The sequence below is a fragment of the Hippocampus zosterae genome, chromosome 15 (assembly GCF_025434085.1).
Source record: "Hippocampus zosterae strain Florida chromosome 15, ASM2543408v3, whole genome shotgun sequence".
NCBI classification, from domain to species: Eukaryota; Metazoa; Chordata; class Actinopteri; order Syngnathiformes; family Syngnathidae; genus Hippocampus; species Hippocampus zosterae.
Genome location: NC_067465.1, coordinates 14323713 through 14340953, shown reverse-complemented (window position 1 = coordinate 14340953; position 17241 = coordinate 14323713). Strand labels below are relative to the sequence as shown.

General features: G+C 42.9%; 2 protein-coding genes across 4 annotated transcripts in view; one reads left to right on the top strand and one right to left on the bottom strand.

The window, feature by feature from the left end:
- Positions 1 to 17241, bottom strand: part of abcb8 (ATP-binding cassette, sub-family B (MDR/TAP), member 8) — a 234825-nt gene that overhangs the window by 49543 nt on the left and 168041 nt on the right. The window lies entirely within an intron of this gene.
- The window catches only part of agap3 (ArfGAP with GTPase domain, ankyrin repeat and PH domain 3), a 170497-nt gene that overhangs the window by 135835 nt on the left and 17421 nt on the right, over positions 1 to 17241 (top strand). For all 3 annotated transcript variants that reach the window (XM_052088386.1, XM_052088387.1, XM_052088385.1), the window contains 4 exons: positions 3864 to 4019; positions 12369 to 12523; positions 12847 to 12937; positions 13710 to 13932. In XM_052088386.1, coding sequence (XP_051944346.1) covers positions 3864 to 4019; positions 12369 to 12523; positions 12847 to 12937; positions 13710 to 13932 — 625 coding nt within the window. The remainder of the gene's footprint in view (positions 1 to 3863; positions 4020 to 12368; positions 12524 to 12846; positions 12938 to 13709; positions 13933 to 17241) is intronic.

The following is a 17241-nucleotide window of genomic DNA, read 5'->3' as shown; positions in this document are numbered from 1 at the left end:
ACTGTCAGGATTCTCTGCTGTAGTGTGATTGGTCTGTCTGTATTTGCGGGGGCGTGGCTGATCAAAAGTCGCTTGCTCTCATGGGCCCGATGTGACCCAGGGCGATCGGTTGCCCAACCCTTGAGTTCGAGGCTCGATCACAGGGAGAGAGGTCTTTCTCCATCTTTGGTTCAGCTAGAGGATGAGCAAACCCGGGGGTCATTTTCCACAACAGTAGGGTCAGAAATTGATAATTAGAGGTGTTCACGGCTCTGTAAGAGCACCACCCTTTGAGGCGAGCCCTCCCCTTTAACCTCAAGCGACATTAAACAAATGCTGGCTGTCACGGCGGAGGCGGGTTGCAGCTCCCATCTCGCAGCCCCGCCATACGGTGCAGGGCTGGCAAGACAGACGTTAGCATCGAGAGGGAGGAGGAAGCCGGGGGTAGGAGGTTGTTGGTGAGCGGGGGGAGGCATACGGAGGACCCCCGTGCCCCCAGCTGTCTGAGCCAGCTAATGACTCGTCTCAGGGGGGCTGTTGTAGGCGAGCAGGGAAATTGAAACAGACGCCTGGACCAGGATGTGCTACATGTGTGGCTGCGTGCTGCCATTCAAGACAACACCAGCAGCGCAACTATGTTTATTCATGTGATTCAACGTTCCCGTTTTTAATCGCTTCTCAGGCTGAAACATTGTGATAACCTTTATAGATTTGACTTCTAATTGTTTAGTCTGAAAGAGTGGTGGAGACAATCAAAGGGGATACCGTTCGCTTGAGAATGACCCACTTACTGGAAGAGTTTTGTCATTCTAATCCCCGTGTTGATTCTTTTTTTCATTTCATTTATTTTTTTTAAGTTTCCCGCAGCAAATTGATCCGCATCCTCACCAAAATGTAATTTGTGCATCTTTGGCCCATGCCCGACACCACTACAAAGTATTGTCAAAAATCATTTTTTAAATTGTTTCGAATAATGTTGACGTTGTTACCGAACTCAGTTGAGTAATGTTCTGTCTTTGCTCGCCCTTTTTGTGCTTGGTAGAAGTAATTTCAGTGTATTCGGTTAATAGACGTTTTGAGGTTCCAAATAGTACATGTAATTTGATGTGGGTTTTTTTTTTTTTTTTTTTTTTTTTTGTGAACCGTGTATCTCACATCGTATGTTAATATATTTCATTTTTCATGTTTGAAAGAATCAGTCATCAACAACAACAATGGTTTGACCATTCAAAAAAATAACCGCATAGTATGTCATTTATTGACTTATTTATTTATTTGCCAGTGCAAACAGCTGTCGCGCTTTAAAATAACCATTCAAAGATGGCATAAAACTGCTCAACAGCACACCAACATGAAGTGCAACAACTTTTATTTTTTTTCCTGACAATTCTCACTCGCTCCAAATGTTTACTTTGCATGTCTTTCCAAAGTCACAAAAAAATGTGACATTAGGGCAGGAAAAAACCTAGTGCACCTGCAACTAAGCCATGTCTGTCATGTAGTGGTGAACGGTAATCTTACAATTTGAACTATACACTGCAACCTGACCATTCACGGCGGATACGTGGCATACCAGACCAAGGATAGCAAAAATCTGCATGTCATTGACGATCATTGAAATCCAATGGGCTTTTTTTTTTGTTCTGTTTTGTTGTTGTAATTTTTTTTTTAACAGTTTAGCCCCCTGTGTACATTTTCCACGTAAAACCGGAATTTGCTCTCAGGAAACCGTAAAAAAAAACAAAAACATAAAAGCATGCTGAAAATAAAAAGTATTCAGTGGATAAGTGAATCCACGGGTGCTGAGCTGCAAGTATGCCAGCATCAACTGTAATTGAGGAAACATGATTTTAATAATTCCCTTGCCTTGTTTTTTGTGTAATTTATTTATAATTGATTTGAAATGACTGCCTCATGTCATGTAGGGTCCATTGTAACGGTGAGCTGTCATCCGCACAAAAACTGCAGCCAAATGCTCCTAAAATCCAATTTGCTCACCTTAGATGAGGTCTCGGGTTCCGCCTCCAACACTTTTGCCCACTTCCAAACAAAGCATCGGTTGGGCCTCCTCAGCTCAAGTTTCCCCCACCATCACTATTACGCTCCCCTTCCTCGACGTTCGCATCTTCAATCCCCCGCTGAGCCCATCCTACTCCTCCAACACAGCCCCATCTCCCTAAAGGTAATGACTGAATTAGGCCTAATGTTGTACACTGGCTAATGGCGCCGCGCTGCACATTACGGCATGTGCAACTGGCAACGACAACAGCAATAATCCCGGAGCCTTCTTGTCCTCCTGCACTCGGCCCCCGGGGGCTGGGACGGCGCTCAGGGAAATGAATGGAGTTTGCCACACTACAATGAGCTTTTGATGGGAGACAATAGAGGAGGCTGCCAGCACCACACAGGGTGGTAAGAGGAGAGCAATATGGGGCCCATCTACCGACCGGCCCTCCCTCCTTCCCTGCTTCCCTCAGGCCCCTGTATCCATCCACCCCCACCACCCTCCTCTCCCAGATTCATAATGGCATCCGGAGGGGGAAGAAGAAGGGAAAGTGATGTCAAATATCAGGAAATCAGACGGATGGCGAGCTGACAACCCCCTCAAATGGTCCCATCCTTCTCTCCCTTTGCCCAACGGTAGCACAGGTTAATATCACATTTATAAAATCACTTACAAGAAACAAAGCTACCTCTTTACTCCTCCCCCCACTGTCACTCTCAGACAGTCATATAGTTTTGCCGGAGGCCAACCTATGTGTCCATTTGTCCTTTGATGCCCCCGCCACCCCCATACCTGTCTGTCACTCTGCGGAAAGCAACAACACAGTTCTCGGAGTAACTGTTTCCTGTCTGATTTTCCACCTATTTTTCACGTACATGAGTTGAGGAAGGGTAACACATTCACATCATTGAGCAACACGTGACTCTGTATGTTGTCTGAGCTTTATTGACCCTTGAAAGTCCTCAATTGTTTTCTTGGCGACAATGATGAACCCAGTCCATGTTGTTAGGTCGTGTTACTGAAGCAGCGTGAGGGATACAATAGCTTATCAGTGGGGTGGTGCTTTTTGTATCCTTTACTAGTCCCGTAAAAGCTACAAATCGTTGCAATGGAGTCCAGCAATCGGTCCAACAGGGTACATAATCTCATTATTGTAATAAACACTGTGAAACGCACTGGAAAGAAAATAGTTTATTCCTTGTAAAGTTGAACAGATGTATGGCACAGGTGCACACAATGCATAGTTTAAGGCGGGGATGTCAAACATATGGCCCGTGGGCCGGAACCGGCCCCCAAGGAGGTTTGATCAGGCCCACAGGATAATTTAAAAATGAAAAAATGCATAAAAGACACGGAATGAATATTTTTAATAACATGCAGTTCGTGGATTATCCGCTAGGGGGCACACTGTTTTCTCTTTCGTTTGTAAAGTGTAGGCAGGGATTACATTTTGATTTTATATGCACACGTGTAAATGGTTTTAAAAATCTTTTTTTATAAATCTTGTTTAATCTTAAAATGCATGACTATATTTTCAATACCAATTACTTATTATTATTCCATTTCAACATTTTTCTCATGTTCTTGTGCTTCCCTATACCAAAACAAAGGAAAAACATGATATTTTGGTTATTTATAGCAGAGTATGGTATCAGTTTAAGGGTCCGGCCCACTTGACATCTACCGAGGCCGTATGCGGCCCGCAATGTGAAATGGGTTTGACACCTCAGATTTAAGGTATTTCCACTGGCTTTTGCTAAACTTTGAGCTGCCTGCTGTTAACAATTATGTACATGTTGGTGGAACATGCTCTCAATTAAAAAAGGGTCAGACCCGCCTACTCAATGCAAAAAATAACACTTGATCAATCCCCCCCCAGCCAACGGAACGAGCGACCCAGCCAGTTGCAGTGCGGGCAGCGCCACGAGTCCTAAGCTAGATCCACCTCCCTCGCCGCACGCCAACCGCAAGAAACACAGACGGAAAAAGAGCACGGGCATCACCAAGCCTGACAGTCTAGCTGCAGGAAATGAAGGTAAGAAAAATGAGAGACACTCAAGGCAGGCATTTCTTGATGCCTCTCACGATATGGTAATTTACAAATGGGTGATGCATTTGTGATTGGTCTTGCCTAAATGACACCAAAACTTTGATTGTAAATACTGCCAGCTGGAGTTTGGAGGTTTGCGGCTGATTTAAAATGTAGCTGAATGGTTGTCAATAAAAGGGTATGGAGGCGCAAAGCCATTCCATCCTCCCAAGTTGGGTTTCCATGGTATGGACTGCCCCATCCAGAAGACGTAGCCCATCTCGGCGGGTGATTGTCAGCCTAACTCTTCGCCCAATTAATAATGATCCCGTCGCACAAATGATGAATGGAGCACTCTAATTGGATGGCATTGTGGAAACACTCAGACGCATCTCAGAGGCCATAAAACTGATGTCAGACGAGCGGCGTGATCAATCAACAAGATGGATACGCTGGAAAGACAACAACAATGCCGTTGACGCCTCCTAAATGACGCTTAGCATTAATAATCATTAGACATGAAAAAAAAAATCCTGGACTCTGAATGACTCTGTTGACCACAGAGGCCAGGGTGAGCATCATCACTAAGTCGTCCCATGTGGTGAGGTCACCGTTAACAATTGCCTTTTTCACACAAAGATCCTGCAATAAAAAAAAAAAAAAGCAAACAAAACTGTCATTGAGTGCAGCAACAGAAAGTACTTTCACGCAGCAGCACAGCATACTTATCAGAGGGCAACGGTCGCTTTCAACAACACAAAGTGGGAGAAATGAGCTTCAGGTGTCAGCTTTTCATAGCCGTCGGAGCTTTGCCCATTAGTCATCTTCGGTCTCTCTGATCGACAAAAACTTTGGAAGTAGATGACAAAATGCTGCTTTTTACAGTGTGTGTGAAAATGTTCACGTGTGAACAAGAGCATGTCTGAACTAGATTTGTAACGATGAATCAACAACGAATTGATTATCAAATTAATTGCTAGTTGTTGTTGTTTTTATATACCTTGTTAAACCTTCATTCATTCATCGGCTTAACAACAAAATATTTTACAGATGCATCAATTAATAACACAATCGTTACATTCAGCCTAATAATCTGAATTTAATTAATTATAAAGTTGTCTTCTTCAGGGAGGTGCTCATTTGTTTTAAAGGAAACCGAGTATGCTACATTTTTGCAACTTAAAACTGTGTCGAGTATCTACTCAGTGTTGCAATCGCAATGAGCAATATGTTGTGGAGTACCCAGAGACTCCCTCCAGAGTAGATGTTTACAACTTCCACATCGAGACTGCTGACAAAGTGTGCTTGATGATGCCCCCTTATTGGGCAAAGTTAGTAAGTAGTTAGCAAGTTGAGAACGCTGTAATTTCTGAAGTTAGCCTGCACTTCACCTAACTCGTGTAAAGTTTTTGTGCGAGAGTGACTCAACTTAATCAAGTGTGCAAATGTCCTGCACCTCAGCATAGCAAGGGTTAACATCCTCTGGAGTCCAGCTGAGGATTAGGAGATGGAGCTTTAACTGCCTGCGCTAATGGCGGGTGTTTATCTCAATACTTTGTTTTTTGTAGCTCCCCGACTCGCTCTCATTTCCCAAAGCTGTCCCCGGAGCCCGCGCTCTCGTAATGACTTCCTGCGCCCCACGCACCCGACGGAGGGAAGGAAATAACAAGATTGTCATTTGGGGCTGCCCACAGACGCGCGTTTAATTGGCCGGCGCTCTCATCGGGCTCTGCTGTTAAACGCGCTAGCTATTAGCGGTAGCGGCGCTGATTTCATGTGTTTGTTTATTGTACTATTGGCTGGTGGTGGTGTGCAGAGGTGTGCGTCAGATAGATAGTGAGTGCTCTCCAGTTTCTCTCTCACTCTCTCTCTCTCTCTCTCTCTCTCCATCTGAGTTGGGTCGTCGTTCCCCCCCCGGGGGGCCCCTGTCGCAGTAATGGCCTGCTCCTGATTGCTCTGATACAGGTTAGGAATATTGGCTTTAATGATGTGTAAAATGAGCAAGCAGTGCCGCTGACATTTACAGATGGGCGCCGCCTTGGCCTGTTCTTCCCAACTGCTCATTAATTCACGGGGAATGGCGAGCACTTCTTTAAGTGACTGCGTGACGCGTGCGGCGGCGTGCGACACGAGGCGATGCAACGCACCAAACAATAGCTCACCTTTCACCCTTTTCAAGCGTCATCTCCGCCGAGTGTTCACACAAATGGATTTGAAAAAAAAAAAAAAAGAAAGAAAGAAAGAAGAGAAGGTCGTCAAGGCTAAAGACTGTTGCTTAGTTCTTTGTAAGGTTTTGTCACGCGGGTCTCCATAGAGGCCCGCATACGATAGATAACTCAGCTGTGCTTGCATCAGCGCCCTGAGGTGCTAATCTAGTCCACAGGTGCTGTCACGGTCCTTATTTCTTTCAGCGTGACAGAGAAGCCTGCACTCTAAATGTTCCTCGCCCATAGATTACGCTGCACTTAGTATGTGATGGCAAATTTGGGTATTTTCCACAATTTCTGCCATTCTGGAACAGCTAGAACAGTCTCCGGTTACATCATAACTTGAATTTCTAGGCAAGGCAGTTTTATTTTTTCACAAGTCAACTCAATGTGCTTCACACAACCAAAAGCTTAAGGGGGAAGTCAACTCCCAAATTTCCTTTACAAGAATGTCTTCTTGGTTCTCGGATTACTATTGTGTTCTGCGGAATATGAGTTAAGCAGTAAAATCTGCCTGTTTTTGGCCATCTCTGGGGGCAGCCATCTTGCCACTTTTTGACAACTGAAAATTACATAACAGTTGCTCGGGCCTCAGATAACAACCGATCATGGCTTAGACAAATGGAGATGCATAGCTTACTAAGAATTATTCATATTCAAAGAATGTACATCGACAACAATTCAACACATTTACAAACAAAAGATTTCACCCTCTGAAGTTAGGACGGCACACCGAGGGGCCCTCCGTCATCTGTCAAAACAAATCGCTGATGCATGTTGTCAGCTTAGTATATGTGTGAACATGTTATACATCTTTTTTAAAAGCTGAGGTTCTGCATATTTGAATGGTGCCCAACATTTTACAATTGTTGGGCACAAATTTGAAATGGAACTTTGGTGACCTCAAGCTTTGACCCTGTCGTGTTTTCAAGTCCTAATCAACATTCCAAATTCATTTTCAAGGCAGATTTTGTGAAAGGAAATTAGACGAACATAAGATTCACCTTTTTTTTCTATTCTCAAATATCAGTAGTTCAGTGACAGGAGCACTTACACAGATTCTGACTGTTAGGGAGAAATATTCCAAATTATAACATTTTGAATATTTCAAAAAGAAACCAAAACTATGCTGATACTCCAAATGGTTCATGAACAGCTACAAATTTACTTCGGGTGCACCTTTTTTCAGGCGTTTTCGGCAAAGTTGCAAGAAAGAAATAAAAAGTTGTTTTCAAAAATGACTGACAGTGAAATTGAATTTAAATTCTTGAAAGACCTTAATCACGCAAGATCTTAGACTCGGGGCTGAGTGCACTTCTGTTGGCAGATTATTCCACTTGCGTGCAATATGAAGACTAAATGCCGCTTCACCAAGTTTGCACAGATGAACTTACTTTCCTCTCTCCTCTTTCCTGTAAACGCTCGACCAGGTTGAGATTCAATCAGCTTTTCTCTATTGTATTCAGAATCCACACCATTCACTGATTGATAAACCAGGAGCAGAGTTTACAAAAATATTCTTCAACTTCAGCAACCTAAACATGCCTCGTCTATCGCCAACCTGCACTCACACCGTTTTTCAAATAGTTGCAAAAGATACTTGCTGCATGAGGTTTGATTTCACACTTGAGACCCAACGATTTGTGTAAAGTCAATTTAATGAGTCCATCCAAAATGATCTTCCAGCAGACATTTTAGCCATATATCACCTATTTCTTGTGAACATATGCCAACTAACAGCGATGAACTTCCTTCCTTCCCAGAACAAGTTGTTTAAGTTCCTAAGCAGATTTATGATCCATGTAAATGCTGGACGATGTTTATCTTCTTCCCGCTGCTCCCTCTTTGTCGCTGCGCAGCCATTACGCTCTTAACTTCCCTTTTTATTACGCCGTGTTAATTAAGGAAAATCATATCTGGCGCATCACTCACCGGCTGGCTTTCGGTCGCACGCGCTCTCCTGGTGTTAATTTATTTGTAATCGTCAGGAACTTGTTGATGAAGAGCTCGCGGATAAACACGGTCAACAGGTTAATGCTCAGCATAATGTGACGAGGTGATTGTTCCAGGATGCCACCTGCAACCATGCGGTAATAACAGAAGCTCTAATGGCCTCTTCACAGGTTCCTCGTTGCAGGTTGCCTGTAAAGCTCACAGCAATACAAGCTTTAGGCGCATTGTTCACGCTAAGATTTAGTGCGCCTCGAAAGAAAAAAAAATACACTTCCATGCAGTGGGATTACTTTTCAGTGCAATTGCCACACAGTGAGGGACTAACATGTGTTATGCCGATTATTATCTTCGACAATTTTTAAAATGTTAGAATGATGGGGGGGGGGAAAAATCTAGAAGTGTGTTCTTACTGCTTTTATAGTGTGGAGTGTACTCAAGCTGACCAACGGCGCTTATCTTCCACCTCTGTGGCCTATAGGTGGTTGTCGCCAAGGCCCATGAAACGTCGCCCGAGCTCTTTCTCGTCGCTCCTGCTACTCACTCTCGCTAGCCATTCTTGCTAACTGCTGCCGTTGCTAATTGGACCTCGAGGAAGCACTCGTTGTCGCTCACTTTTTCTCAAGTACATCAGGGTCCCACTGGTGAAAGGAAACTACCGTATTGCCCCGAAGACAAGACGGCCCTGATTATAAGACGACCCCCCCTCTTATTCAAGACTCAAGTTTGAAAAGACTTTATGAACGCCAAATTAATTTTTATACAGAAAATAATTACAGTACATCTGAAACAAATGATTATAGCAATATATTTGAGAGAAAAATCATGTTATTTTGCCTCATTCAAATCTTAACATTTGAACATTTAAATATGGAAACTAAAGTGCAACCACATTCGTAAATGAATGGCTTCTGATTTTTGAAATGTATATTACATCATAACTTCTCCTCAGCTGCCGGTTAACTTGGCCAAACTTCGAACCCACTTTTCTCCAGTTTGTCGCTACGTTTCTCCATTTTCTATTATCTCTTCTATTATTTTCTTTTCTTTCTTACGGCTATTTTTTTATTTTTCTTCTTCGTGCTACCACTATTTTTATTTTTATTCTTCATGACAGGGTTTCACTTTGGCCTGGGGAGTCAAGTTCAGCATTAGCTTCAATGATATTTGGCGCCATCTACCATCATGAAGGCGTATAATGTCTAGACCCCGAATATAAGACGACCCCCACTTTTTCAGTCTTATTTCAATGCAAAAAAACCAAGTCTTATATTCGGGCCAATACTATCATTTGTTGCGGGAAATATTGAACAGGTTTAATATTTTCTTCCTTTCTATTGTTTGATCAGATATGGGTGAAAAAAAAACCACTCTTCATGCACACCACATGAAAATCAATTTGTGAGAATCGACAGTCAAGGCTTTGCTGCCATTGATCTGTTGTTGGTGTGGGGGGCGGGGGGGTGGAGGGGGTAATGATGAAATTTGGCTCATTGTTGGTATGTGAGTACCCCTCTTTAAATATGAGCTTCTTTCGTGGCTATTTTTACAAGAGTGCATTCGTGTGCATGGCGAATTAGATTTGTTTTCCCTTCTCTGCTCATCAGTTTAGGAAGTCAGCCATCCTTTGAATTTTTAATCTCCATAATGAAAGTCCTTTAATGCCTCCAATTTATTGCCTGGGCAGCCAACAGAGTAATTAGCTTTGTACTATTTTTCCCCCTTTAAAAAAATGTAAGAAGGAGTAAAATAGCATTTGTGTCTGGGAATAGCAAATTATATTCCCAGAGCTTCTCAATTTGAACCCAATTCTCACACAGCAATTCTGCTCATTTTCATATTCAGAAGTATTTTGTGAAGAAATGAATAATGGACAGAGAAATCGTCGGTTGAGGGGTCAATTAGTAATCATCTAAAAAAAAATTTCACTAAACAGTCAACGTTTCACATTGCTAACTGTCATACAAATGAAAAAAAAGACATTCTTTGTTATGGTTGTGAAGCAACCTCAGATGTTAAAAATTCCTTTGGACGGCCATTCGTTTTTGCTGCTTTGTTTGCTGAATGACATCACATGACTGTCTCTCCTCTCCAGCATGATGTTACACATCCAGGTAGATACTGACCTACATACTGTATGTTGTACTGTACTTTAATACCCTTTCTCCAAAGGAGTAATACTTATGTGTCGTCCCTGCTCCTCAATCTTTGCTTGCGCCGCTTATACAGACATAAAAAAGTGGATTTTGTCTTTACAGGCAGTTCAAAAGGGACTGTAGACTTCCTGTATGTCTATATTTATACCCTAAGCCTAGCTCTTGCTAGTGGCAGCCCCCTATTAATACCTCCCCACTTATAACTGGAAATAAAGAGGAGACCTGTAGTCGATTGTGCAAATGGAATCAGATAATTGAAGTCGGTGTGGAGCTAATTGGATTATTGCGTCTGCCACTGCGCGGCATTTCAAGCATCCGTCACACGTCTGTCATTTAAAAGCCTCGTCACAGAGCCCCGGAGCCACCATTGATTACAAACCGAGTCCATTGCTGTCAATTAGCAAGTCGTACAGAGTTAATTTCAAGTGAATGGATTATCCTGTGCGTCTAACAAATACGCTTTCATTTGCAGCATCAAATTTGTCTTGAAAACTGCAGTGGAATTTCTGTAATGGAGAAATAATCACTGAAGGAATGGCTTCCCTGAAAAAAAAACGTTTTGTGCAATTGACTCAATTTTATTTCATCAAGTAGTTGTCGAAATAATGTCGGGAACCACACTTATTTTTGAAGTAGACGATACATTTTCCTCACAAGGGTCGCCGGGGGTGCTGGAGCGTATCCCAGGTCTCTTCAGGCAGTAGGCGGAGGACACCCTGAACCGGTTGCCAGTCAATCGCAGGGCACACGGAGACGAACAACCATGCCCATCCGCACTCCCACCAAGGGACAATTTAGAGTGTTCAATCAGTCTGCCATGCATGTGTTTGGAATGTGGGAGGAAATTGGAGTACCCTTAGAAAACCCACACAGGCTCAGGGAGAACATGCAAACTCCACACAGGGAGGCCGGAGCCGGAATCGAACCCACTGGACCACCATAGAAATGTATCTGCATCCAGATGATTTTATTTCGGGCAACCACGTGATCAAATCTAATTGATTAAATTCAACACACTATTTTTTTTTCAGCGTATGTGTACCTGTTGACAATTGTGTGTATTAAATTGAGGCATATTAAAAAGACATGTGCCCTAACACACACCATCATTATCATGGAGTTAAAACAATTCCGCCCCCGCCAAAGCTTTATTAGTATAACAACCAGACACCCGAATATGTTGACATGTATTCTGTAGGCTGGGAGACAAGGCGGGCACTTGTTCTCTGTGTATGGCAAGGCAAAGTGAGGCAAGTTAAAGCTGTGCTTGACTCACAGGTTCATGCACTTTGTAATCAAAACAATCCCTCTCATATCCGTGTGGCATAACACCCACACACCCGTGCATGCAGGTCTCGAGGCTGAGTCTCCAGTAACATATTAATACATTATAAAGGGAAATCAATGCTATGAATATACCATACAATTCCAAAACCAAAGCCCAAAATCCTTTTCCCAGCACTGCGTGACTCATTTCTCCGAGCGTTTACTCGCTGTATGCAAATAAGGCCACTCTTTACATTGACATAATGAGGTAATTACAAATCATTTAGTGACAAGCTGACGAGAGTGTGTGCGTGCAGCTGCACCATGCAATTTACAGTATACTGTTAAGGAACGGCAGCATGCGTCGCATCACGTTGTGTCTAGAACTTTTGTTTCGGGAACGCAAAGGCACTTGTCTCATTTTGACCGAGAGGCGGCTCATTTTTGTTGGGGTCTTTGTTACGGCCTTTACCATTTGTGTTTCATTTTATTTTGCAGCAAATGTTTGTGTGTTGTTGAGTAATCGCTGTTGTTATTTATTTATTTTTCTACAAGTCAGAATTTGCTCATTGGTTGATACAAGAAAATTAATTAATTGAAAACAGGTTACAAAAAGTGAGTGTATTTACTCAAAATGAATAGGTTTTGTGATTTGTGTCAAAATACATATTACCTCTCAATTGTGAAGCATAGGCGCCAACAACTATCCTCGATAATCACTCCTTGTTTACTTTGAATACTAATGTCCATCTTATTTTTATTGTTTAATAAAACAGAACAAGAAGATTCCTTCGAGTTCATCATCGTGTCGCTGACGGGTCAGACGTGGAACTTTGAGGCATCCACGTACGAGGAGCGCGAGCTCTGGGTGCAGGCCATCGAGAGTCAAATCTTCGCCAGCCTGCAGTCATGTGAGAGCATCAAGAATAAGGTACTCTACACCATCTGCCACGTTATTTCCATTCCCCCCCCCTCTCCCTCATTTTCCCTCCAAACTCCATTGCTCCCTCCTCAGTGCTGTCACACATGCGAGGCTGTCAGACAGGTGCGCAGCAGTGTTGTCTTATTGCAAGTGACAGGCATCACAGACAGAAGCCGGCTTGTGTCAGCACGCCTCATTTACATATTTTATTTTGTCGGAGTCTCCTTTCTCCTCTGCCCTCTCAGCCTGCGTGATGGTGCTCCATTTCTAACCGTTGCTCTTCTCCTCTGCTGATGAGTTTGCCGCGACTCATTCCTTCTCTTTCTCCGCAGTCTCGATTAGGCAGCCAGAGCGACGCCATGGCCATCCAATCCATACGCAACGTGAGGGGCAACAGCTTCTGTGTGGACTGCGATGCAGCGAGTGAGTAGATTTGGTTCACAAACTGCATATAAAAGTCTAAACACCATAAAGCGGTAAACGGAAATAAATATTTATGAGGGATGGGGATTCTGCCCTACCACAAATTTATAATTCATGATTATTATGGATCATTTATAATGACATTTTAACCCTTAATGATACATAGCATACACTGTGATCCTGAAACGCTTTAATAGCATTACAAACTCATCTTACAATATTACTAAAAAAAAATAAATGGCTTATAGATCATCTGTTTTAGGAAAAATGCATATGTACATGTGCTGAACTTCCTCTAGTGACCCAGACCAAAGTTGGCTCCTCCCCAACATACAAAGCTGGTCTTTCAGTCAAGACGTATCACTTCAACATTTTTCCCTGGCACTGGTACTTCCCTGTACTATTTTCCTGTTAGACCGTGCTTTGTTATCATCTTGTGGCCGTCTTTGGGCATTTCAGAGCGACCTAAAAAAAATGGATAGGTGAGTTTTTCAGCAAATAGCAACAGATAAGTTCCACAAAAGAAAACTGAGAAAACTCCACACCGGAAGGCGAGAGCCCGGATTCAAACCCAGAACCTCAGAACTGTGAGGCATACTAGCCCACTGGAAACAAAAAATAAATTATTTACCTTCACATTTTAACACGTGAAAGCACGCACGGTGACACTTTTTGTCTTTGCTCCTCGGTTAAAGTGCCACAAAAAGTCAAAAAGAAGCCTCGTGTTAATACAAATGCTGAAGTGTGATGTTTTGCACGTCACACCGCGCAGATCCGGACTGGGCCAGTCTGAACCTGGGCGCCCTGATGTGCATCGAGTGCTCGGGCATCCACAGGAACCTGGGCACCCACCTGTCGCGTGTGCGCTCCTTGGACCTGGACGACTGGCCCGTGGAACTCAGCATGGTCATGACGGCCATCGGCAACTCCATGGCCAACAGTGTCTGGGAAGGCGCCTTGGAGGGCTACAGCAGGCCAGCCAGCGACAGCACCAGGTGAGAGCCGCAATCAAATACCGTCATCCAACATGTTTGGTTGCACTACAAAAGCCCACAACTCAAATCTGCAACATGCTGCCATTTTGTGTGTCCATAACACTATGCAAGTGGTACTTGCTTTTTTTTTTTTGGTCAACATTTTAACCCTTTCATGCACCCTGTTACCCGATAACATGATAAGATGTCCACGGTAGTAACCTCTGTTCCTGAAAGGGTTCAGCAAACTTTAATTTATTTAAAAAAGCCACTCATGAAACAGATGTAACAATCTTGTTGCCACCATTTATCTCCTAATTTTCTCTTCATTTGCTGGGCGACCATAATTCACACCGAGCATATAGTGTGACATCATTTAGCGGCTCACCGTGAAATGTGTTGACTCGCTCCAAATCCATTAAATTCCTCACTAGACATGTAAGTGTTAATCGGGGGAAAGGATTAAAAGAAAAAAAAATGCCGGCCCACAATCAGGTCCTCTGTGAAGACGTGCGAGGTGGAAGATTGTTTATCTCGCGGTGACAGGTAAGGCCTGGCGTCCCGGGCTGACTAATGGCCTGCTGTGTGGCGGTGCAGGTAATTAAGCACACCATTATGGTTTAAGCCTAACCCCGAGAGCTGGACCCTCAGGCCCCGAGAGGCCGCGTCACATATCCATCACCGGGGCCGGGGTCATCGCTCTGTCTGTCACGGCCGCCACTGTCTGAACGTTCTCCCCGCTGGCGCTTTGGACTTACTGGGGAAAAGTGAAAGATGCGCATTCCATTCTATAAGACATTGCGTCATAAAAAATCAATTAATAAATATAGGTAGTCAACACCTATGCAGACATTTTTTTAAAATCAATTGTTTCGATTGAATTGATCTAGAATGACCAATGTTTCTCGACCATTTGTGGAGCCAGTTTGTGTTTGGAAAATTCCCGGCACAACACTTAATATTGGAGTCGCAAAAAGTATATTTACTGCGAAAAAAGATCTTTTAAACATAGAGGGTACTGTACTCACAAATGTATTGTCTGAAAACAAAGCTAATATTAAGTTCAATGGATGGGTTATGTTTGGGAAGAATTGAAAGTTAATTGGATCTTCATTTGATATCTTTGTAATACGTCAGCCGGGCATGAAATTCCTCATTCAAGCCTTCTGTGGACGGGCCTAACATAATGAAACAACAAAGAACGATGCCGTTGTATTTTACCAAAAAAGGCTCGCGCTAAAAAAATGTTAAAAGAACGACAAGTAGAACAAGCACTAGTGAACATTTTCCTTTATTTTCGCCACCACACTTTTCGACAGCTATCTTTGCTTTATGACCACCGAGAAGCGCGACAAACTAAAGGAGCAAAGGTGCTTAAATACTCTCAATAAATGTAAAATCTTGTCAAATAATGCCAAATGAAGGCTAAACAGTCAGTTGTTGGTCAACAAAAATAATTCAAATGCAGCACGATTAAATGAACGGTTTGCGCTCGTGCGGACTACATTTCCCATAATTCTTTGACGTGAAACCAGTAAGCAGGAAGAATGAGGAAAAACTAGTGATTAGATGCGAAAATGAGAACGCAAACATGATTGTGAAAGTAAATAAGAAGAAATTTTAATTCAAGACGACAAACAGAAAGCCCACATCCTGTCCTCGGCATTCATTGCAAACAAGTGTGACTTTAAAGCATACTAAAACATTTTGACAGATTTTTGAGCACAGAGTTCCACATAAAATTGCTCCGAGGTCAGTAAGCACAACCAAAGTTAATGTTGTACCGGATTATAGGGCACGCAGTTGATTTGTGAAAAAGTAATAGCATTTTTGGGGGGGGTTGTGGTGCGCCTATAGTCCGAAAAATACAGTACACTTGCTGGCGAGACGACATGAGGCTGCCAAAGTCACAAAGCTCAAGCTAATAAAAGCCAGACTTACCTCACTCATATGAGTCTGAGCTGGTCCTTCAAATCAGACCGATTCTAACCACACACGAAACCGGGTACCGTATTTTCCACACTATAAGGCGCACCGAAAAGTCTTCCATTTTCTTAAAAGCTCACTGTGTGCCTTAAAATCCGGTGCGTCTTGTGTATGGTCATTAAGGTAATATATCGACCCCAAGATGGCTCATTGCTGGCGACATGCTTCCAATGTTATAACTTGCTGTTGGTTCAGTGAACTGTGTCGCTGCTTTATTAAATAAGTTTTTGTTGCAGCTCTGAAAAAAGGACAGCTGAGGTGTTGTTGTTTTTTTTTTTAACGCACACTTTATTAATGGTTTTCACAGTCTCAACAAATACAGGAACGTCTATGTCCGTCTCTGTGCCTTCTCTTCTTCCGTTCGACTCAAGAGGCGTTCATGACTACCTCGAAAAACGTAAATTGACGATTACTTCAATGAAACTACGAAAATGGAAAATAATGCATCAAAACAGAAAATCAAGCGAGGAAATCACTAAATACATTCTACAGCCCCACTACAGAATTTATTTTGTGATTTCCTCATTTGTTAATGCAGTACACAACAAAGGAATGATTAACAAATACTTCTGAGACAGTCCAGTCTCCTCCAATTTACTGACATCAGATCGTTCTGTTGCTGCTATGCTCAAGGAAATGTCAAAATTAATTCTGCTGGGGGGGCCATTGAATTTATTTTGTGATTTTCTATTTTGATGCATTACTGTATTTTCAATTCCCGTAGTTTCATTGAAGTAATCGTTAATTTACGTTTTGGGAGTCGGTCATGAACGCCTCTCGAGTCTTAACGGAAGAGAAGGCACGGAGAGAGACAAAGACGTACCTGTAGCTCCATCTCGTGGATGCACTGTAGATTGCACCTTATAGTCCAGTGCGTGCAATATATGAATAAAATTAGTCAATAGCCCATTCATTGTAGGTCTGCCTCATAATCCAGTACGCCTTTTAGTGCGGAAAATACGGTACGTAAAGTGGCTGTAATTCTTGATCTTTGGGGTATTTTAATGAATGATGTCACAGCTGGGTCTTTCCGACACTAGGGAGCTGTCGTAGTCGTAAAAACAATGCCTAGTGTCTTTTCTAAGGTCACTGATACTTTTGCAGTGTTTGAAGGAGTCAAAAGATTGTGCCAAGCCTTCACTGAGAAGGAGTTTGTGATGGTTTTTGGGAGTTTTCAGATGCAAAGGCACCAGGCCGCCTTTTTCCTCTTGCCACTTCTGCACTGAATGATGGCCCACAGTTATTTATCGAATGCTTTCTGCTCTAAATTGCTCGCGCCAGTCGTCCCGATGAAAGATTATTGATGTTGATTCCTCTCGCTACCGCTGTCACTCGTCCCCGCGT